This window comes from Aphis gossypii, chromosome X (genome assembly GCF_020184175.1).
Source record: "Aphis gossypii isolate Hap1 chromosome X, ASM2018417v2, whole genome shotgun sequence".
In the NCBI taxonomy this organism is placed as follows: Eukaryota; Metazoa; Arthropoda; class Insecta; order Hemiptera; family Aphididae; genus Aphis; species Aphis gossypii.
The window spans coordinates 1,946,144-1,970,789 of record NC_065533.1 but is presented as its reverse complement, the minus strand read 5'-3'; the positions used below and the strand labels follow the sequence as shown (position 1 = coordinate 1,970,789).

The 24,646-nt window shown below is 28.9% G+C and overlaps 1 protein-coding gene and 1 long non-coding RNA gene across 2 annotated transcripts in view; both read left to right on the top strand.

The window, feature by feature from the left end:
* The first annotated feature begins 1,005 nt into the window (after positions 1 to 1,005).
* On the top strand, positions 1,006 to 15,518 carry LOC126551993 (uncharacterized). The gene is made up of 4 exons (XR_007605851.1): positions 1,006 to 1,214; positions 1,399 to 1,440; positions 12,283 to 12,309; positions 15,498 to 15,518. It is a non-coding gene; the product is annotated as an uncharacterized LOC126551993 (long non-coding RNA).
* Positions 15,519 to 18,856: 3,338 nt separating this feature from the next.
* The window catches only part of LOC126551988 (uncharacterized), a 49,501-nt gene continuing 43,711 nt past the window's right edge, over positions 18,857 to 24,646 (top strand). Inside the window, exons 1-2 of the mRNA XM_050206421.1 lie at positions 18,857 to 19,158; positions 20,302 to 20,334. Of these exons, the coding sequence (XP_050062378.1) occupies positions 19,110 to 19,158; positions 20,302 to 20,334 (82 nt within the window). The 5' untranslated portion in view covers positions 18,857 to 19,109. The remainder of the gene's footprint in view (positions 19,159 to 20,301; positions 20,335 to 24,646) is intronic.

The following is a 24,646-nucleotide window of genomic DNA, read 5'->3' as shown; positions in this document are numbered from 1 at the left end:
ACCAGTCAACTGTCAAGTGCATGAGCACCAGAAAAGACCCACACACCAGATCCTGCGAGCGACAACTGAGCCGTTTCCTTTTTTCTTAAATCGAAATTAATCAGTGTTACTTTATTTCTATCTAAGTGTTTAAAATAATCTTTATCCTTCTTATTATGTCAACTGCGTATTCAGACAGCTGCGAATAAGGTAAGGTGCATGCGCATCTATATTTATATAGTTACATATATTTTACTAACGGTGTACTTGGTCATTCTCAAATTACGACCTCAAGAGCCCTCCGACGATCAGAAGGAAGGTAATCGCGTAAATTTAAAATAACTTATAATATATAAATACAGCATACATTCAAGACTTGTATTCCTTGTGTTTGCCTAACTTTTACTTAAGCTAAATAACCATCATATACAATAATAACCAACTTATTTATAATCATATGAATAATATTTATAATATCATACAAATCTTTTTTAATATATAGGTATTAAATATAATATATATTTTTTTTTTTATAATTTAATATAAATAATTTTTAGAAGTTTCAACTAAAATCTCAACTTATTAAATATGTAAAGAAAAGTTAGACCAATGTAACTATAATTTTTTTATATAGCTGGAGAAAAAAAAATAGGATGCTTTATTCAAAATTCAAATTACACAAACTATAAAGCTACCGAAACAAAATATTATACATTAATTAATGCATCGCTCCATACACAATCAAAAATGAAGATTTTATTAGTACCTATTGTAAAAGTGTCCCTAAACTAGGTATAGAAAAATAAAATAAAATTTGAATTATAATGTTATAAATCATTTTAAATGTAAAAGTTTTAGATTTACGATTTTTATTTTATACAAAATATTATAGGAATGTACAAATTACGCATGTAAAATAATAATGTACATAACAACTTAAAAGCAAATACAACACATCTGTATCACATAAAATACAAATGGAATTTTATAAAATAAAATGTTATTATTTCATATTGGAACAATTATCGTGGCATTTGTGTTATACTACTATTCGCATCGATGGATTGCAATCTTTACAATTAACTACAGTCTCAATAAATGACAATTCTCTATTTTATTAAATTGGTTACGGAGTAAAATAAATTGTAATTTTATAGACACTATGTATGTATCATTAGGACTTCTATGGTTAAGTTTCAAAATAATTTACGGAGCAATAACTATATGTCCAATAGGTAATTAAGTACCAATATAATAGAACTATACATTTATAATTGTTAAAACGTGTTAAATAAGTAACTCAAAATACTTAGTATAAAATAATTAATTTATGTTACGATTAAAGAACCTAATACAGTAAGAGTATTTTTTTTTTTTTTATCAAAGTTTATGTCATACACTAACGAATAATCTGTTTAGGTGGAGATGTTGCTTATTTTTTATGTGAGCTGCTAAATGATGGTAATGTATTCATTAAATGTAGCTATCTATTTTAAAATCAAAATCAAAGTTATAATTCTATATGCACCTAGACAATATGTATAATTTAAGTTAATCTGTTAAAGTTTTATAAACATATTATAAAAACGAGCAATTTTCAAACAGAGCTTAAAAGTATACCTACAGTTAAGATTAAAAAATATATCTTTAAATGTAAGATGTTTAGCTAATAGACTTAACAGTTTGTAGCATTTAGTTTAAGTTTATTTACTATTGATAAATACGTATATATTTTATATAAAAATTATAAATCGCATCGAGAGAAGAACTTTATACCTTAGTCGAAGTGTTTTAATTTTATTGTTAATAGTAGGTAACCAATAATTTTTAATAATTAAATGAAAAACCTACATTTCTCAAACCAATTACATTAACTGTATTAGTGTATTCATGTTATCAAAAAAATTAAAAAGCTACGACATAAGTAAAATTCTTCCCAATGCAATTTATAATTTTGATAATTTTGATATGCAAAACAATTTGAACTATGTTACTCTTGTATAAGTCAGAGTCAACACATGCAGGTAATAACTACGCCACTGCCAGGTATAGCGTCCTCTTAAGTCTGATTTTATAACGTATCCTATAACCTTAAGTGAGTTATGCATTCTGTTTTATCCTAAGAAAACAATGTAGATTCCGTTATGATCGTATAGATGTTAGTAGTGTGTTTTAGTCGGTTCTGTATCCCCCGCAAATCCCGTGAATCCCATTACCCTGCCCCCTACCCTTCATTTAACGGTCCCTTGTCCCGTGAAAAGTCAGGTGTAGGAATGTTCTTCAACTTTTGGGTCACCACTTCTTAAATCGTTTTAATGGTGGAAAAATGCTGCCCCTTGAGCTCCATCTTCAACTTTGGGAACAGGAAATAGTCCGGTGGACTCCAATCTGGTGAATACGGGGGGTGGTCGAGTACTGGAATCATTTTTTTGGCCAAAAATTGAGTGACAATCACCGCGGTGTGTGCTGAAGCGTTATCGTGCAGCAAGAAAAAAGACCGATCTTTCCACAAAGCGGGCCTAACGCGTGCAATTCTTTTACGGAGGCGATCCAAAACGTTTTTGTAGAATTCGGCATTAACATTACTTCCCGGGGGTACAAATTCTTTGTGTATAATTCCTTGGGAATCAAAAAAAACAATCAACATGGTCTTGATTTTGGATTTTTGAAAACGAAGTTTTTTTGGTCGAGGCGAATTTTCTCCAACCCACTGTGCACTTTGCCGTTTGGTTTCCGGGTCATAGGTAAAACACCAGATCTCGTCACCCGTAATAATATTTTTTAAAAAATTTGGAGTTTTGGTGACCATTTGAAGCAAATCTTTCGCGTGAGAAACACGTCTCTGTCGTTGTTCCTTGGTTAGGTAAGATTTTTCTAACAATTTAGAACTTTGGTCGTATAATTTACGAAAAACTCAAATTTCATTGGAACAGGTATTACTATTATGGGGTTACCGTGTTATCATACCGACTAAATTTCGAACTAATATACTAAGTGAACTTCTTTTATGTCATATGGGTTCTTCCAGTATGAAAAGTTTAGCAAGATTTTGGTGGCCAGGAATGGATAAAGAAATTGAAAATATTACGCGAAATTGCCTAACCAATATACTCGATAAATATTAACATATATTATATTATATTATATTATACATAATATAGCAAACTATTATTATAATAGATGATTCATTATATTTTCATATTTTCATTTTCATAATCCTACAATTATCAATAATCGTTCAGTACTATCCTATACAGCACACAAATGAATATCGTCATGTCTTTTAATATTCATAGTGTTTATTTTCTCAATAGGAATATCAAAGATTTACTTGTTATATTTTTCTTTATTCTGTTTTAAATTATATTACACGTTATGCTCAAAATAATTATCATACTTAGTAATTATGATAAATAATAAATAACGTTATATTTTCTCACTCCCCCATATACATATGTATTCGCGGTAAGCATAACAAACACAGATCCACTTGACATGTATGTAGTAAATATATTATATCATATATTTAACAGTTTAAAATAATTGAAAATATTCAGTTTATTATTTAACATATTAAATGGTTAAATTTCATTACATCTCTTAGTTTAAAATATTATTGTCGATGATCAAAAAATAGATGACAAAATAGAATCAATATGAGAATTCAGTATAAGTATATAAAAATAATTAAAACTGTTGTAAAGATTTAATTTACAATATTTTAACTTATATCTTTGCATTAAGTAAACAAAATCAATTATTTAAGTTAAGTTATGAGAGAGTGAAGATAAAGTAGATGGAGAGTAATGGGTGTCTTGTAAAGATTGTACAACGAAGCAAGTGTCCAAAAATCTTAGCATTTATGGAGATGGAGAAAATTTAAGCCAAGGCTAGGTAAAATATGAATTGGGTATTTACCATAATAATTGCGTATATCGCTATTGATTTTTGACTATTTTGGGGATTATTGTATTGGACAGAGTTTCGATACTAATTCCATAAATTAACCTGCGCGTATTGAGAATAATACACGAGCATCTAGAGACGGGCTCCTAGGAGTAGTTTCTCTTATTACAAAACCATTATCACATGACCGATCATTATCACGGTCACAAAGTTTAATACGTTAACAGTTAAATAGTTAATTACTTAATAAATACGTTATATAAAATAGATAATAAATATTACATTATAAAATTACATAGTTTCAATAATATTGTATTGTTTCCATGATACAAGTAACATTATATGCTACACTCAGTATACATTTTTAATATGTTGTCAAGATTGGTAAGTAATCCAAAAAACTAAAAAAAAGTTATAAAAATTGGTATAAAATTAATTAAAGTATAAATTAAAATATGTTGTGTTATTAACTATGTATTAACTAAGGTTGAAATATACTATAATTTCAACCGTGGTAGGTACATATAGGTAATTAGGTCTTATTTTCTTTAAGTGTGGTCAGAATCAGTATGAATGTAGGGAGTTTTCTCATTTCCCTTTAAATCGGTGATTATTTGATTTCTAATTATTAATGTAGGTTTATTTTATCTTTGTTCTTCTGGTGCTTTTAATCTTTGTTTTCTGGTGGAATAAAACCGCAACTGTTTTTCTGCATTTTTATTAACAGGTTCTTGATTTTCTACATCTTTAATTATATTATTTTCTCTTTCATACAATATGCGTAAACCTGCATCAATAGAAGCGTTGATTTTTGTTAGTTGTTGGGACTTAATGTGCCTGCTTGTGACATAAACATGTTATAGAATTCATGAAGTTTGTTACCAATGGATTCTGAAGATACATAATTCAGCTATTGAGTGATTGGAATTTTCACACATACTTTATCAGTTATCATGGGATTATAAACATCAGTTCTTGTAATTACTACTTTAATGTCAACCATATTAATGTTTACAGCATGTATATGCTTGCACATATTGTTTTTTATTGTGTAATCATAGCACGTACAAGAAAACAAATGTACACAGACTTTACACGTAACACATATAATCTTACATGAATGTGGTTCACGTTTCTTAACCAAGTAATTTTGATCTAAAGTTTCAAATTATTTAATATAAATAATTTTTAGAAGTTTCAACTAAAATCTCAAATTATTAAATATGTAAAGAAAAGTTAGACCAATGTAACTATAATTTTTTTATATAGCTGGAGAAAAAAAAATAGGATGCTTTATTCAAAATTCAAATTACACAAACTATAAAGCTACCGAAACAAAATATTATACATTAATTAATGCATCGCTCCATACACAATCAAAAATGAAGATTTTATTAGTACCTATTGTAAAAGTGTCCCTAAACTAGGTATAGAAAAATAAAATAAAATTTGAATTATAATGTTATAAATCATTTTAAATGTAAAAGTTTTAGATTTACGATTTTTATTTTATACAAAATATTATAGGAATGTACAAATTACGCATGTAAAATAATAATGTACATAACAACTTAAAAGCAAATACAACACATCTGTATCACATAAAATAAAATGTTATTTCTAAAGTTTCAAATGTTACAGACCAGGTGATTTCTGATATTTTATGAATTCCAAAAGTAATAATCTGAACAGCAGAACGATGACGACTTTATCGCATTTACGAGGTGATAAACTTATCCACCATTGCACAGTTTTATTAGTCGTTCAAAGTATTTATCGCATAATGATTTAAGTAAATGTCGGAGTAACACAACAAGGCGTTGATTTTTCTTCCCCTTTAAATAAACATGTTTTTAAGTTTTATGGAAAGCTTCTAATACCATATTTGTATTAAACATTACTTTATATCGATAGCAAGCTGCCCATCACTTTTTCCTACGTACAATGTACGTTTCTAATTTACAAAGAAAATTAGTTAAAAGTTCTTCAAACTGAGTTTTATCTGGTTCTTCAAGTATAATACAGGAAGAGTTTTACAAACGTAAGCTTTTACATTTTGAGAACCAGATATTTTTTTTAGATTCTTGCGCCAGTTATTGTCAATATGACACTTACACAAAAAATGATATTGAGGAATAGGCCACATTGTGTTAATCCATGCATTCCCAAATTCAGACACTGTATCACTCATGAATACATTTGGAGTAAGGCAGCCAATCACCTCCTTAATTTTTGAAAAGAAAACTTTCATTTGTACTTCGTCAATTTTTGTGCTTATACAAAATGTACCAGGGTATCCTTCTCTGAATTCATCAATCGATACAATTGAAGTTAAATTAAAATTATATTGATTGGTATCATGTGTAGAATCAGTACACAATTTCCCATTACTAAATTTATGCAAAACAACTTTTTGAGTTTCAGTGAGTATTATTAACATAACATCATTTAAGTCTAATGGAAGATTCTCTGTTCCTTGTGTTTTATAAAAAACAATTGGATTTGAATTACTTTCGGCAAATTTGAATTTTATTTGGCGCTCACTGATGTGATAAGAGAAACTGCTCTGAGGGGGCTGCTCTAAATGATCGTGAATAACACAACAATAAATCGGTTGGAATAGGTCATTCCGTTAACAATAGAACATGTTATATGTAACACTCGCAATACGTGCCACCAACAATAATAGTGTTGTTTGTATATCATGATAAACTATGACACGGAGATACTAGGTACTGTGTCATGATACATTTGATTTTATAAACACATTTATGTATCTCCTGAAAAAAGTGAATTTTTGACTTACGAGGTATTGCAGTTTTACCGACGATATGGTGCGTGTACAATAGTATATAGTGTATGTCGGTTATATTGATGTGAGTACAATAATATGATAAGCATAATTGATAAATGGTTGTCGATAACCACGACGTCGGAATCGTAGCAGCGATCATCGCCCATCGATGGTCGGCGGGGAGGGTAGTATCATGGTGGATTAAGCGGTAGGTGGTGGGCTAAATATGCGTCACACCGATCATGATGGTGAAAGAGATCAGCAACGAAGAGGGGTCAGCCGATCAACCATGATCAGACATGATTAGCGATTCAGGAGATAAGGAAATAGAACTCTCATTTTCTACCTACTTATAATATAGTTCAAATTTTTATGAAATATGTCAAAATCGTAAAAAATTTTGTATTTATATTTAAGGTTAAAAAATCAACACTAAATTTTCCATCAGTTTTTCTTCGAACAGCTATAGAGAAAACTCAACATATCATTATAGGAAAAATCTTGAGTGCGTTTGAATTTGTACAAGTTTTTCATCTCTTCTCTATATTTGGACACACTGTGAAGAAATATCTCCAATTGATAAGGTTTTTCAAATCAACTCAGATTTTTAAAAAACCACTACCAAACATTTACAAATTTTTATTACGCTACCAGTCATCTTTGCCACTTGGGAACGTTCGTTTTGTTCTTTACACCTTTTAAAAACGTACTTGAGAGCTAAAACTGGTCAGCAACGTCTAAACGATTTGGCATTATTATACAATCGTCGTGACATTATAATAATATTACAAAGATAAATGATGTGTTAAAAGAACTTGCCTACCATTCAAGAAGATTAAAAATTAGTTTTTAAATACCAGTTACTTTTATGTATATGTTGTAGCTATATGTAAATATATGTATAAATATATATATATTTTTAAGACTGAATACATTCAGTTTTAATAAACTAAATTATAACACTTTTTATATTTTAACTATGTTTAATCAATGAATTACAATTAAATAGTTGGTACCTACTTATACAGGAGAGAATTGAAAATTTAAAACCCCCGCTTTTACCATCCAAAATATTTTTGTGACTGATAAGAACGCCACTGATAAGAAGCAATTTGTAAAAGTTCACTAAATTAGATTTTGGGTCATAGATGTTCTTTCTGTTATCCCATAAGCCATAATGGGGATATTTTTTTCCCACGGTCTTCTTATTATTAACCAACTGCATAAAAGATGCAATAAATGAAAGCTAATTTCTATTATTCACTCATGACCTGTAGATGCATATAAAAGTTAACTCTATTGAAGATTTTATTCATTTGAATGATGCCCTTTATGCAACGTACTAAAGGGTTTGTCACTTAATATAAAAAAATTCAGATTTATGTCGTACTTATTACCGATTACGAAACTCAGTTAAAAACTTGGTTCCTTATGAAGAAATATTAACTATTTTTTATTATATAAAATCTTTTATATTAATTAAATATTTTTATTTCTAAAAGTAATGTTTTGTTTATGTTAAGTGTAGGTGTATTATAGTGGTTTAAATAAATTGTATTGGCAATCACAAGGGACACAAACCTTGAATGATCGCCTCAAATATATTTATATATTATTAGTGATTTGTTGGTTATCTTAACTTATGTCTTATTATTTTAAATTTGCGTAATCGCCTTCCTCCTGATCGTCGGAGGGTTTTCGAGGTCGTGCTTCGAGAACGATCAAGTAAACCGTTTATAAAATACTAAGTTAATTATTAATTTATTAAAATCTGACAAATTAATAAATAAAATAAAATACCTGCATAAAACTATTATTATGTAAATATAGATGTGCATGCACCTTACCTTATCCTCAGCTGTCTATGATCGCAGTCGACTTGATAGGGGGAGAAATTATTATTTTTTAACACTCAAAAAGAAATAACTGAACACTCAACAAATTTCGTTTTAAAAAAAGGAAACAGCAGAGTTGTCGTGCGCAGGATCTTTTGAGTGGTTTTGGGTGAGTATGCTGTGCTCCTGCACTGGTCTGGACAAGTGGTGCTCGTGCACTTATGTGTTTTAGAGGTGCTTATGCACTCATGCACTTGGCGCTATGAAGGGTACTCATGCACTGTTCTAGTTGAGAGGTGCCCGTGCACTGATGAGAGGAGACGATTTAGGTCAGGCCCGCTAGAGTCATCGGCGGCCCGATCAAAGGTGTCGGTGTCCCCAAAGAAAATTGTCTTTCTCCCTGGTGAAAGCGACCCTGACCGAACCATCCCTCGTCTCCGGCGGCACATGAAAGAAATTGCATGTGTTGCGCTGTACCGTTATAATCCCGTACAGTGTCCTGTACGTGACTAGATAATAGGAATCGTTTCAATCATCAGTGACTTGATTTATTGGGGTTTTTTAGGGTTTATTACATACGTGCGACAACTCAACCGTTATTTATTTTATTAAATAAAAATAACGAATTTAGAATAATTATGATATGTAAAATCGAGCATATCATTACAATATTGAGCGGTATAATAATCATTTTTAAGAAATATATAATAAAAACGAAAACCAAATTATCAAAAACGTTATTTGGAAACAATATAGAAAAATAATGTTAATTAAAACGTTTAAAAATGTTAAACAAAAAAATATATTTTTTAAATGAATAAACAATAACAAAAATAGAAAATTAAAAAAAATTATCCATTCCTGGTTTAAATTGAATAATTAATTTTTTAGGATTTTGTAAACATTGATTTCTATGATATTGGAAATTTTATGACGAGATCATTTATAAAGCATTAAAACAAGCGTGAGTACCCGATAAATCATACGATTTTAAAAAAGACTCCAATGCTGGAAATCGTTTATTTCGTCTTCAGTGGTTAATAGATTATACTTTTATTTCATACTCTTCAAAATTTAAAGGATTTTTATGCCGTTATTGGGTATTATTCAAACCTCAACTAGATTGAGGAGTCTAAAGTCGATTTATTATTAATAAATTTACGAAATATAAAGACTTCCATGGCTCTGTGAAACTTCATCTTCAATCTAAATGGCACCGTGACTCAACGAATAGAGCAAATAATTTTTGTAATATTTTAGAAAATAATAAAAAAAGTGTTGTTCAACTTATGAGTTCTGCTCAACAACAAACAATAGAGTTAAATAGAGCAAAACTAATACCCATAATCAAAACAATAGTTTTTTGTGGTATACACAACATGCCTTTAAGAGGAAAAACTGACGAGACTGCTATCTTCAATAGCTTATTAAAATTCAGAGTAGACGCAGGAGATACTATTTTAAATGACCATATGGAAAATTCTGCAACAAATGCAACTTATACTTCACATAGGATTCAAAACGAACTTATAAATATATGCAATAAAGTGTTATTAGAACATATAATTAAAGATGTAAAGGAAAGCCAGTTCTTTTCAGTCATTGCTGATGAATCATGTGATATATCCGGTATAGAGAAGCTTTCATTAGGAGTACGATTCGTGCACAAAATGTCAAGTGGTGAATTCTGTGTAAGGGAAGAATTTTTAGGCTTTGTACCATTGCAACGTTTGGACGCTGAAACTATATCTGAACAAATTTTGTCCACTCTCATAAAATTTGGGATTGATCTATTAAAAATGGTCGGTCAAGCCTATGGCGGTTGTTCTACTATGGCGGGAAAAATTAGTGGAGTTAGAAAACGAATTGAAGATAAATATCCTAACGCAATTTTTTTCCATTGTAATTATCATAAGTTGAATTTAGTTATTAATGACTTGAGTGATGTTTCTGAAATTCGTAACACGGTTGGAACAATAAAAGATTCAATAAATTTTTTTCGAGAAAGTCCTTTAAGAAGAAAATACATTCCAAACATTCCTCTACTCTGTGAAACGCGCTGGACAGCCAAGTATAAAAGTATAAGGATATTTAAAGAAAACATTAATATAATATTAGAAGCGTTGCAAAAACTATCGGAAAGTGACGTAAACCGTAATACAAAAAGTCGTGCTTTTCAATTGTATAATCCTTGTACTAATTCAACATTTTTAGTTTGTTTGTATGTTATGGCTGAATATTCTTCTATGTTAGAACCAGTTGCTAATGTAGTCCAAAGGGGTTAATTAGAATCTATTAACTGTAAAAAAAAAAAACAAATAACTACGCTTACTCAGATATTTCAAAAACATCGAGATTCTGCAGATGTTACTTTTAATGTTCTTTGGGGTAAAATGTAAAGTAGTTTAGCTCTTATCAGATATTAAAATAACTATATCAAGAATTGCCAAAAAAAAAACATATAGAGCAAATGTATTTACTGATCGTGTTGAAAGTTATTTTAAAATTAATATTTTTATTCGATATGTTGATTCATTAATATTATCCCTTAAAGATTGATTTTCAAAAAAAAATGAAGTACCTTATTCTATTTTTCAATTATTACCAGAATATATGAGTAAGTTCGATGAAAATCAATATAGATCGCTTACTGAAAAAATTTCAAAAAAGTATAATTCTTTTCTATACAATTTTGCTGCTGAATCAATGATTTGGTATGACAATCGCTCAAATATTCAGAAATCTAAAGATGTTGTAGATATACTGAAAGAATCGGAAATATTTTACCCATCAGTATTTTCGACAATTTGTATTGGCGTTAGCTTTCCGGCAACTACTTGTACTGCTGAGCGGTTTTTCAGTACTTTGGGGAGAGTTAAAACCTACGGATACGCTCTACCATGACTAACGAAAGACTCGATGTTTTATGCATGATGAATATACATAAATCTACGATAATTGACCTAATTAATAATAATAAATATTATGAAGAAATTGTTGATCGTTTCGGAAGAGATGTGAGACGATTACAATTTCTTTTTGAGAATAAGTTACCTTTAACTTTTACTTATACTGAGTTTTATCTATGTATTTAATACCTATATTAATCATAACACAAGTTGTAACATAATAAAATATAGTATATTGTAAACGAGTATAATAAAAAAGGTTATTATTTAAAAATGCTTAATAAAATTATAATATCTATCCTTAAATCCTAACATTACCCCCCCCCCCCCCTGGAAAAATTTCTGCTGGCGCCTATGTAAATGTATGTTATTTTCTATTTCTTATTATAGCTTTCAATTGTATAATAATATTCAAAAATTTACTTCAATGTTTTTTTTTTTTTTTTTTTTTAATGTACTACTGGGCTACAAAACTCAAACTTTCAATAATTAAATAAATAAACGTATTAATAATTTGATTATTTTTTTTTTATAATATAATCTTTTTATCATATTTTTTCATAACATTAGAGCTGAGTTGATTTTTTCCCCGAAAGTATCATTTGATTTGACCCGTAGGTTATTATGCAACATTCTTTTAAATAGTGTATGACTGAAAAATACATAATGATTCTTTTTTAATTTTACAAATTATTAAGATGATATATACATATTTTTTAAAATTTGTTATTAAATATGAAATAATATTTAAAACAAAAAAAAAAAGTGTTATAAGTGGAAAATCATCGTTATATTTTAAGTTATGTTATGCTATTTTATTAAGACAGCATTTCAAAATTAAATTTTTATTTATTTACAGAAAGTGTTTTTAATAAATTCTATATAAGTAAGTAATATGATTATAATTTATGAATATACAATATATAGATAGGTATTTTAAGTTAATTTTTCAATAATTTTGATAAATAACTTGTTTTTTATGATAGTCGTTATTTGAAACACCATTTTTGACATTGCACTACTTGAAAGTGAAGTGGAAGAGGGGAGAGTACACATTATCGTAGAATAGTTTAGATTAAAAAGATATCGTACCCAAATATATTCATTATAAGTATCTACTTAAATTTTAAAATATTAAATATTTGTTATACTCAAAACAAAGTTCAAAAATTAAAAACCGTAAAAATCCAACAAGACAACGTTTGGTAATAGCCAATAGGTCAGTTCACTCTCAAAACTAAACGCATACTATAGAGATTGGTGAATGAAAATTTACTACGTCGTACGTGTTAGCCAAAGACAACACATGCGGGTGCAGGTTGAGAAGTCCATTTAATTAAAATTGTTTGTTTGCGCCGATAAAGCTGCTCCTACGGATGATGCGGTTAGCGGCTAGACTTGCGGGATGCTGAGGACCAGAAAACTACCCAGATGTATTTACATATATATATGATATTATATATTTTATAGTTTATAAACATAATAAAATTATACGCAAAATATATGTAAAAATGTAAAATTACAAGTTGTGGTGTAAAAGGTACACACAAATATTATAATAAGACGTCAAAAGGATGAATACACGAATACTAATCTCTGACCAATATTCCCAATATTCTGCCGTCATAAGCCACTAAGCAGTAACTCCATTTTTGTGAAATTCGAGTTTTTGGTGTCTATCGATAGATATTTTAATTCTCTATCGATTCCCGCAATACAAATTTATGTTTTTCTCATTAGAAATTCATACAAATTGATAAGAAAATAACAGAAAAGGCAGTCTGGAGTTACTGCTTTTTCCCCTAGTTCTTATTGTATGCACAAAGCAGTATGTCCAATAAAATTAGAATTTCTGGTTTAATATTTACATTAATCTGAAAATAGAAATAATATTTAAAATACAATGTTACAGGCCTAAAGATAACTTGATAAGGAATAATATATTATTAATTAAAAAAAAGCCCAATTTTACCTTTGTGCGATCGGGCTGCACAAGAAGCCGGCGGACGGGGTTTACGCGTATGTGTGTGTGTGTGTGTGTGTGTGTGTGTGTGTGCGCGCGCGCGCGCACGAACGGCGGCCAACACCACGGATTAAGATAGAATGGACTGATATCGAATGTCTTATCAGTGTGACACAAATGTTTCTCTAGACAAGGTACCAGAGTACACTACATTTAGCGCCATCTATGGAGAAATATTATAGTATATTATAATAACCTATATGGAACCACTATTTACTTTTCTATCGTATATTATTATCACTAGATAGCGTTGAACATAGTGTACTTGTGATAGATGTGCAGTGTAGCGGGGCAGAAACATTTGGGGATCAGACCCCACCACCTCGCCGTCCCTACCGTTACCAGTCCATTCTATCTTAGTCCGTTGCCAACACGCAACCCGTCGTGTATGTTTCACTACTTCCGTCGACCTTGTCGATGACCCTGTAGAAGGGGGAGAATGGACTGTATGATTAGGGGGGGGGGCTCATCTCTGACTAATTAATTTTAACTTAGATGATGAATATTAGGTGATCAAAAAAAAAACAACACAATATTTTATATATATATATATATCTATAAATACAATGTGCAGAACAATTTATTCGAGTGATTCTACAATAAAATAAATTTACGTACTAGGGTTAGTATATAAGCACGATCACATACGATCGGTGGTAGAGATTGAATAATAATATATAAAAGGCGCGTCGGAGACGACAAAATAATACCAAAGTACGTCGAATATGTGACGAATAAAAAATTCAAAGTAAACAAATGATATCGTGTGTACGACCTGATAACCGGGTGGTCCGATGATAACACGATGGTCAGGATTGGTCTGGAACGGCGACGAAAGAAAACTGCAGGCGTGATTACGACACTCGCACTATCGTCGAATATGACGAAAGGATCTACGACACCCAAAATATACGCGACGGTTCGCACTGCGTAAAACGGGCGGGCGGAACACGTGGGCGCGTGAGCGAGCGGGGCTCAAAATCGCATGGCAAAGATCGGCCGGGCGATACAAAATATAATAAAAATAGTAACGACGCGTCAGACACCAGACGGTCGTACTACAGTCTACAACACGTAGACGGCGTAACTGACCACGGCATGGAACGGAGATTAGCTCGGATGAGCAATCCAAAAGCCACACGCACAAAAAAAGGCGGAATGACGGCGACAAGGCACTGGATCGTGCAGCTTGTTTCGTAGACGGTAGAAGAACGAACAAGATAAGAAAAACGGCGGCATGAACCGGTGACCGGTGGCTAGGCGCGACAGAATCGTTTCCCTCCTTGGTGTCGGCCGCGGTTAACCAGGATGCCAACTTCTACATCGCGGGACATGACAGTCACGTCGCGCGAAATTAAAATAAGCGATTCGGAATTCGACAACCTTAGTAATGCATTATTATATTTTCAAAGTGCTACATTTTTCCATGTTTAAGTTATTAATTTGTGTAAATAAATCTTAAAAATAAATAACAGATCGAAAAAAATGGTTTATAAGAAAAACCTATATTGAATATAACAATAAATCATTCTAACATACAATTTAAACAGGTCATGATGCCCATGATCAGAAGCCATTAGGCAGTAACTCCAAATAAAAGTGTACTTACTTACTGCTTTTTTACTTCTGACTTATATAAGACAATATGCAGTAAGTCCATTTAAACCCATAAAAAATTATCAAACAACTTTTTTTTTGTGTTCAATCCCCCCCCAAAAAAAAAAATACAATAACATACAATCTCTTTAATGTTTAAAAAATTATTATTTTTACCTATGGCCTAATTTAGTGTCGAAAACTATTTTATCTTTTCCTGAAAACTACGATTTTTGGAGTTACCGCTTAGTGGCATATGACTGCAGTTATTTTCGTATGTAAATTATAAATACCTAGACAAACCATAGAATAATTATACTAATAATAATATGACTTGTTACCTAACCCTAGGAAATACATCGTGCGCGTCCATGTTCGAACATTGATAATGGAATATTTTGAATTTATGAATTTTTAATATTAAAAACTAATCGTAAATACTCTTTAAATTTTAGAGAGTTTTGAAAAAGAAATTAGTAAGTTATTTTTGGTAAATAATTATGTTAAATGTTAAAAAGCTTATATAATCATACGTTTATCAAAAATGGTTTAAGTTTTTTTTTACTTAATTTGATTAACCGTTCACGCATTTGATTACTTCATATCATTTTTTTTTTTCATTGAAAACGAAATTAATTTTAATCTATGTTTAAATTATTACATGAATTTTGATTGATGTTAAGTTATTGAAATATGAAAAAATATAAGACGATATAATTACCTAATTAAATTAATATTGCAAAATTTATTATTTTAAAAATAATGTTTTGTATTCTACTTTTAGTTGTAGACACAAGTAAGTATTTAAATGCTTTATTTTAATCATTGAAATTCAGAACAATAATAATTGATAAAAAATATATAAATAATTCTAAAAAGGTAATAATATTTTATTTTATTGCTAATATTTATTTTGATCCTTCGTGAAAATTAAAATATCTAAAGTTTATATACAAAATAATATTGATTACCTATCATGAAATTATGAAAAGGATTTGTCGAAATAAAATAGTACACAATATTTTTCATTAAATATCTAAGTTATTAGTTGATATAAATACTTTATATTAGAAATTGTAATAGATAATAGTTTGGAGTGTTTGGACTATTTCTTTTACTCTTAATAATAAATTGTAGTTTTAAAAAAACTAGAAGAGGTTTTTATTTAAAAAGTAGAAAATAAATTCTAGTGTCATTTCACCATGTGAGTATGAATATGTGATGGTAATTTACTGTTAAAGTGTACTCAATTAAAAACCTGGTGGACTTTACTTGCTTAATCATCTTAAACCTTTGTATTAATAAAATTATTGTTGGCCATATAAGAGGAAGCTACACCCGTATATGTGTTGTCTTCTTCTTAACGTAGAAATGTAAAACATAGCAAAAACTATTTTGCACGAGAAAGAACTGAGAAAGCTAAAGTCATAACACCACATTACACCACATTTAATGGAGAACTTAAGTTGTGAATATATTGTAGTTTTTATTTATTCGATATCACATGTACTATAAAAGTTTTTGTTGTTTCATAATCAATTATTTTGAAACTTGAATAACTTTTTTTGTAGTTTTGATATCAAAAAAATATTAGAAATTTATAATGTTTCACTGCTTAAGTTCTCTTTTATATATGTTGAAAATTTCGTTTCTAAGTTATGACTGTAGCTTTCTCAATTCTTTCTCGTGCAAAATAGTTTTTGCTATGTTTTACATTAATTGTACGTTAAGACGGAGACAAGACATCTACGGGTGTAGAGTCTTCTTAATTTTAATTTTAACATTCATACTTCATAGCAATAGGTTCGTACGCATTAATATTCTAAACAGTAATATTTCAGTCTTCAACTTTTTTTTCCTTGAGTTATAAACAAATAGTTTTTGAGGTCTCTGGGAAGATGTAGACATTTTGCTGCATGTTAATCCATCAATAATTATAGTCGCAAATCAGTTTTCGTCAATGATTGAAGTTAAGGTTTTTTTATTTACATAAATATCCATTATAAAGACAAATTTAAAAAACTTGGTACTTATGTTAAGATAACCAGTTGTTAAGATTTACCACACTTATGATAAGGGCCCCGGGGGCCGGATTGGTCTGGCGAGCTACCGAGTAAAACTTTGTGGGCCCCTCAAAGTATAGGCTGATTTTGAGTATTTGGTCGTATTTTTTTTTTTTTAGACATATTCATACTATCATTGGTAGAAAGTACAATTGATTTTAATTCTTTAAACCAACGGTTCTCAAACTGTGGTACGCGGAAGACCGAGCGGTGATACAACTGAAAATTAAAAAGAAATATTCTATTTTGATCTCATTGAAAATTTGTTACCTATTTAATTCATATTTAATTTTAAAAAACCAATAAATAAAAATAGTTATATTTTTGTATTTTACTGACTTTAGATTTAAAATAAATGCATTTAACTAAAAAGTAAAATATTTAATTTTACAATTTGGATCGTTCTATTTTTAGTCATTAACGATACGTGGCTGATTAATAATAATTCACCTAAGTGGTACAAAAAAAAAATTGAGAACTGCTGATTTAAATAATATATTATATTATAATATAATTATATACTTATATTAATTATATTATTTAAATAATTTAAATAATATAACTCATTAGGATTTATAGAAATTTCTGTCAGTTCACAATTAAGGTCAACATTTTTAACATTTAAATATACATTGACAATTAATTCTAAAATATATGTAAAACTCATCTTAAAAGTGTTTGAATTGTTGAATTTGGATAATTTGAAATGCAGCTGGTAGATTTTTAGTCGAGTATGGAAAGAAAAATTCGTTAAGAAATTAATTGGAAGAATTTCAGCGTAATGAGATTAGGTAATAAGAAAATTGATCGTAAACACAGGGAGCATTTTGAAAATGTGGAATACAATTCCACAGCATTATTCCACTTTAAAAATAGTAATATTAGCTGTTATGTTTATTTTTTGTTCAACATTCACTACTTTCAGAAATAAATGTTGTAAAATCTGATTCAAGAAACCTAGTAACTGATGAATTCAGTGCGAAATAAAATCAAATTATGGTTACTAATTAGTAATTGCAAACCATATATCAACAAATTAGGTTCAAGTATTCAAAAAATAAATCACATTCAGAAAATAAAAATTAGCAAAATATTGTTATTATAATATGTACTTCAACTTTACTAACCTTTATTATATTAATAAATCAATTATACAATAAAATTACAATAATTTATTTTCTTATTATACTGAATATTTTTCATGGCAAGCTCGTAAAAGGTCATTTTTGGCACGTTGTGATCAAATAATTTATCACTCTTGGTGTATAATATTATGTATTACCTCTGTTGTAAACGTTATCGTTCAAAATGTTATAAAAAACTTCTCAAATACGTAATAATATCAGAAATATTAATTAATCTTCTTTAATTTGTAATAGGTAAGGTCGGATTTCTTGGAAATGTGTGATTTATTTGTTTTTTCCATTTCCTTTCCATATTTAATTTCTGCTCAATACACCGAGTTTTCATCTTTTTCTAAATTTATTTATATCAATAAAATTAAAATTATAAAATTATAAAATTTTTCGTTTAACGCGTTGTAATAAACCATAAATAAATAAGAATATAATACGCTGAACAGTGGTGTACAGTGTACATATGGAAAATAAACTGTACTCCAGATTAAAATATCATTAAAAATAATTCATTGTAACAAAGTTACCTGTATAACTATCTACAATCGATATTTAATCATATTTTATTTTATCAAAGTACTTGATACACATATGGGGTAATAGGTAATGCATAGTTTACCTGGTTAGTTGATAAATAATATTTGTTTATTTTATCCAGTATGCACGGGAAGTGCATACTGGATAAAACTTATAGTGTTCCAATCTACACTATCAGCTTTTCGTACTCTACCAGTAACATATATATTTCAAAATCCATAAAATAAAATAATTTATTTTGTTTTAGTTTTTATAAATAAGTAGAAAAATAATAATTAATATAATGTTATATCTGTCCAAACTATGTTAATAACAATAGTATTTTCATTCAATGCATTATCTGTGTTTAGATGAGTTTCAAAGCGAGATTATTTCTCCAGGTAAATATCATATTTTAGTAAATGATTTAAATATGTGAATAGTGTACAAAACTTGTATTTTTATTTGGTTAGGAATAGATACTACAAATAAAGGAGACCGCGTTTCTCAAAATATTGATTTCTTACCATAACTTTATTTTTTTATTTCTATAAAAATTAGAGGTGTAAAAAATATAAAAAAAACATTTTTAATAGGTAGTTCCATATTAGAAATAATGACTCAGTTGTTTTTTCAATAAAAAATAAAAATGGTGCCAAAATGTTTGAAAACGATTTTCTAGCATGTTCACCGCCCAAGACTTTTTTGATAATCTTAAGATAAACCCAAACTTAATACGTAATATTAATTTCGTTATCTTACTATTTCGTGACGCTAACAAAAAACCTCGTACACCGTTAGATGGCGTAAGTAGCGCTTAATAAAACCATTATGCTATTATATTTGTTTGAAGAAACCCAAGCCTACGATAAATAATTGAAAATCTCATACCGAGTGTCACATATGTGTGACATGGGTTTTTTTAAAGAAACCTCATGTCACACATATGTGACACTTGGCGGCGAACGTGCTAGATAAAATTGTTGATTCATACTTATTTAGTTACACGTTTAAATGTCGTATAGCAATTCATTTCCCAAATTAAGGTAATAATTAATTAAGAAACTAGACATATCTGCATTAAATTAAAGATTCATCCTTACTGATTTGTATCATTATTTATTCTGCAAGTGTGGGACCTCCAATATTTGATGTTCAACATGTGAAACAAATATGAAGTTAACACCCACAAATTTTGCTTACATTTTTTCTTATGTTAATTACAATTTTTAATATATTAGAGCTATGAAATTTTCAAACGATCCAATTTTCTCCTCAGCAATAATTACTATTATAAAAATATTATAAATATACTCATTGATGTATATGAAAATTGATTTAGGTACTTATTTTTTTAAAAAAAATAATAATATGGATTGACCTATCGTATTAGAGAAATACTAGAAATTTATTATACTGTTTAGTGAAATACTATTTAAACGTGTAACATCTTAGTCCCCTAAAAGTAATATTTTAACATCAATATTATATTTTATGGAAAGTTTTGTACAATATTTTAATGATTTAACGTTAATTATGAACAGCTGAAAATGAAAAATATCACTTGACGATATTTAGTGAGTACGAACATATGAAATTTATTTTAAAAATAAATAATGTTTGTATTTTGTAACATAGGTACTTATAATATTTTCGGTTTAACTAAGCTTAAATTAGTTACGATTGCTGTAGTCTTAAACAAACAAAGCTCAAAATCAGACAATAAATCACAAATTTCAACATAATTTTTAAAAAATAATTTTTAACGACCAAATTTTAACAAAATAAGTATCAGTGTAAAGGGGTAGTACTAGGGGGTTAACAGTATTTCGTCATACTGTAAACAGTTTTTTATATTGTTACAGTGTGATTTATCTTGCCATAATCAACGCAATTCTTTTACACTTGCCGTGGTCATTTTTAAACCATCCTTTATCTATACAGTCAAATTTTCATTCCAAGGTTCTTTTTCTAGTACCTTATCACCTGTTGGCGTCGACTACTGCCGCGTATTTGCACAATTCAATCGTGAGGTGAATACGATTTAACGTATATGATCAACATTATTTGTGATTGAGAGGTTTGAAATAATTATATTCAGTTAACGATAATCATGTTTTAATAATGCCCATGGTTACCTAATTTTTAGTAATTTTACAAATTTGAGTACTCTTGCGAGTGATGTGGTAGTCTCATCATGCATGACACGAGTACTAACAATAATAGGCCGTGAGTCGGGTCACCAAAATACCTCATAGCGCACCAATATTTACAGACCAAACCATATGATGTGGTAGTATGCGGGAGAAGTAAATTGATGTATAGTATGTATATATTTGTGCAAAATAAGAACTGATAACAAAGGGTAACTCAGTGATAGATATAAAATTAACAGTTTCTAACTAATATCAATCCATCCTTCAGAAATAGACAAAGCGTCTTCAGCATACTGTTTCGTGCGATCTCTTTTTCGTTGAACAACAGTTAGTGTTCATCCTGAAAGGCATCGTTTTTGATCTTTATAATAATATAATTTTAACTGATTTAATGTCAGGAATTATTGTTCTTGAGTTGATATCTAATTTTAGATATAATTTAAAAATCGTAATAACCAACTAAAATTTAAAATCCTCAAGATTGTGATACCTTAATTGACGATTAAATGAGTAATTGGGGTTCATATAATTCTAGACGTGAAATTATGGGAATTTTTATTGTAGCTATTATCGTTCTTGAATAGAAAATTTTTGATTGCCATTCATCATTTTTAGATTTACCATACATAAGCATCAGAAAATACATGTAGTTCAAACATATCAACCATGCCAGACTTAGCCTTCTTTGGAATTCATAAATCCTCTAAATATTCAATTTGTGTATCGTACTGTTTCAATCTATGCTCTATGTAATCCAAAACTTAGTGTAGTGTATTTTAAACAGCCATAACTGATGAAGCAATATCTTTCCTTTAATTAATACAAAAGTATGAAATCCAAGAATGTCAACAAAAAACTATAATATGACTATCTTAGTTACCATATCAACATTAATTTGTTTGGTAACATTAAATCGCAATTCATCTGCATGTGGTTTCCAAATTAAACCTAAAGATTTTACGGTTTATTTGAATATATTTTTAGCACAAACAAGAAATATTTAATGTCTTTTCCAGTTTATTTTTACATCTAGACCCAAGAGCAGCTGGAGCTACTTGCGAGATGGTAGTTTTACATAATCTATGATTGAAATAATCTCGCCTTTTACAGTTTTTATATTTTTTAAAGTCTCATCCTCAGTCATACGATTTTCCACGTAGGATCAGTATGGATTGAGAATCACATAGAAGTTGCTTTAGCTTTTGTAATACTAAAAAATTTTAACACCAAGTTATTTATTATGAATGTAGGTGGTGTAGTAACATACGTAACAGTGACTAGGTAATAGCTTAGATTAAATATACTATAGATAGCCTACCGGTATAGAAGATAATGGAAACACATAAATTAATAATACAACATCTCAATAGATAGCATACGCATTTGTGTAGTATCTAAAAATATATTACAAATAAAATCGAATAGAAAATAAAGATTTCCTGTGCGGGGGAGGGGGGTATGACTGGGATTCGACCGGTTTAGACTAAAAATAAATTGCGATACAGAGTAAATAAATAATGAAATAATATAAAATATACAGACTATATAATCGTCAACGCTTCCAAAACAACTCTATAGTTGTTGTAGACAAAAATAATAAATATTAATAAGACATAATTAAATTATAATATTGGAACATTTGCAAATCTGCGCGACCCGTAACAATAGTTTTTAACACTTCAATTAGTATAATGTTATCATGGCTACAAAAGGCAATAAAAGTATGTTTTTTAACTGTGGCAAAAGTAAAAGAAATGATAAAAATACACGGTTATTCCGTTTTTCCCAAAATCAAGACCCTGCAAAGAATGGGTTAAATAGTCAGGTTAGTTGGTTGAATAACAAACAATTAAAAAAGTGAATTATTATTCTTTTTAAAAAATTTAAAAATTCGGTTTCGATTAGCTTTAGAAACGATCAAATATTATTTTAGATTTTATTATTACACGCCAATATATTCAATAAATGGTAACGTTGCACGATATTCATCTGATCTGAATCGAGCGCATATGGGCTTTGATTCAGGGGCGCAAATGGGTTGCGCTGGGATGATCATATGGTCCACGTCTAGCAGTATCAAATAATTGCTATCTACACAAATAAAATAAAACGAGTTTAAATTATTTTGGCTCAACATAGTACATTTAATTTGTATGTAGTTTTGATGAAATGACTCTAATGTCATAAACAAAAATCGCATTAAAAAATTCATTTAAAAACTTGTTTGTATTTTAAATTCTGAACGAAGCGATTGAATTGATTGTACAATGATGTGGGTTTTTTTTTTTGTTTTTGCATTTGTACAGCATAACTATTGTTGAAATAATTCTTCAATTTCAAACTTCAGGGGAGGTTTTCTTGGTGCATTTTAGAGGCTAAATTTTTCTAGTAGTTTTCAAAAAAAAAAATAGTGACGGAAAACTGTAATTTTTTCACAAAATCAATTTTTGACAAAATCGATTATTTAGTTGTAATTTAAAAACTAAACACTATGTAATGTATATATTTGAAATTTTGATTAAATGCTTGTATTAATGTTATCGATGTACAGTTAAATTTTCAAAATATTTTTGTTTTAGCTATTTATTTATCTATTTGTTTAACTGAAAATTTAAATTTTTTTCTGAGTATTTTTTTTAAGTGTCGAAAAAAAATTTTGGGTGCCAAAAAAAACTTAAAAGGTTAACATTTAAAAAAAATGTTTCTTATAAGTGGTTCTTGTAGTAGTTAAAAAAAAAATCATTCACACAATTTTTTTATAAGCATTTAAATTTTTTTGAAGTATGTCAAAGTTGTGAAAATATAATGTTTGTAGTTGAAAATTCATAATATTTTTTTATTTTTTATGATGTATGTTTTTTTTTTTGTGTCTGTGTACAGCATAACTAGTCGAAATAATGCTCCAATTTCAAAGTATGGGGGTGGTTTCCGTTGTAAAAATGAATATTATAGAGTATTACAGAGGTGAAAAGTTAACATTTTCCAACAGTTTTTTATATTATACTACTCTTTGACATTTTTGATATTTATATTGTACACATCTTTACATGTAGTTTGATGATAGAATGATATTATTGATTATTTGATTATTTAGATTATTATTATTATTATTATTATACCATATTTTATATCAATATTATTTTTATTTTTTCTATTTTAATTAATTAACACTTTACATAATTACTAGTTACTACGTAGGTAAAAAACTTATATTTATATAATATACTTTATGTATATAATAGTACAAAGTGTCCGCGTTCTGCAATGTACCTTTTTACCAGACCGTACTATGTGACCGCGTTTCGCACTTTTAATGCCTGACCGACGACCGTACAAAGTGACCTAGAATCTTTCGGCACGGCTGTTTCGGCGCGAGGAAATTTCTGCGCGGTGTTTTTTTTTTAAATTAACTATTACTATTATGAAAAATAATCTTAATAAAATTGTCAATACCTAGTGCAATCCTACCAAATATATCTGTTATCGTGTAACGTAAGAACCGACTATATGTCTATATAGGTAAAATAAAAGTATAGGTTATTAACCCACAGCAGTTAAGATAAAGTGATGATTATGTATACGTGTAGTGTATGAACTGTAAAGCAATCAGTGTAATCCAAAATCTATATCTTCAGATAATCTTATAATCTTTAGAAGATAATTATATAAGTCAAACTAACCGTAATGGTCGAGGAAGAAGAAATGCGTATTTTCTAATCCAGTTCTCGACCTA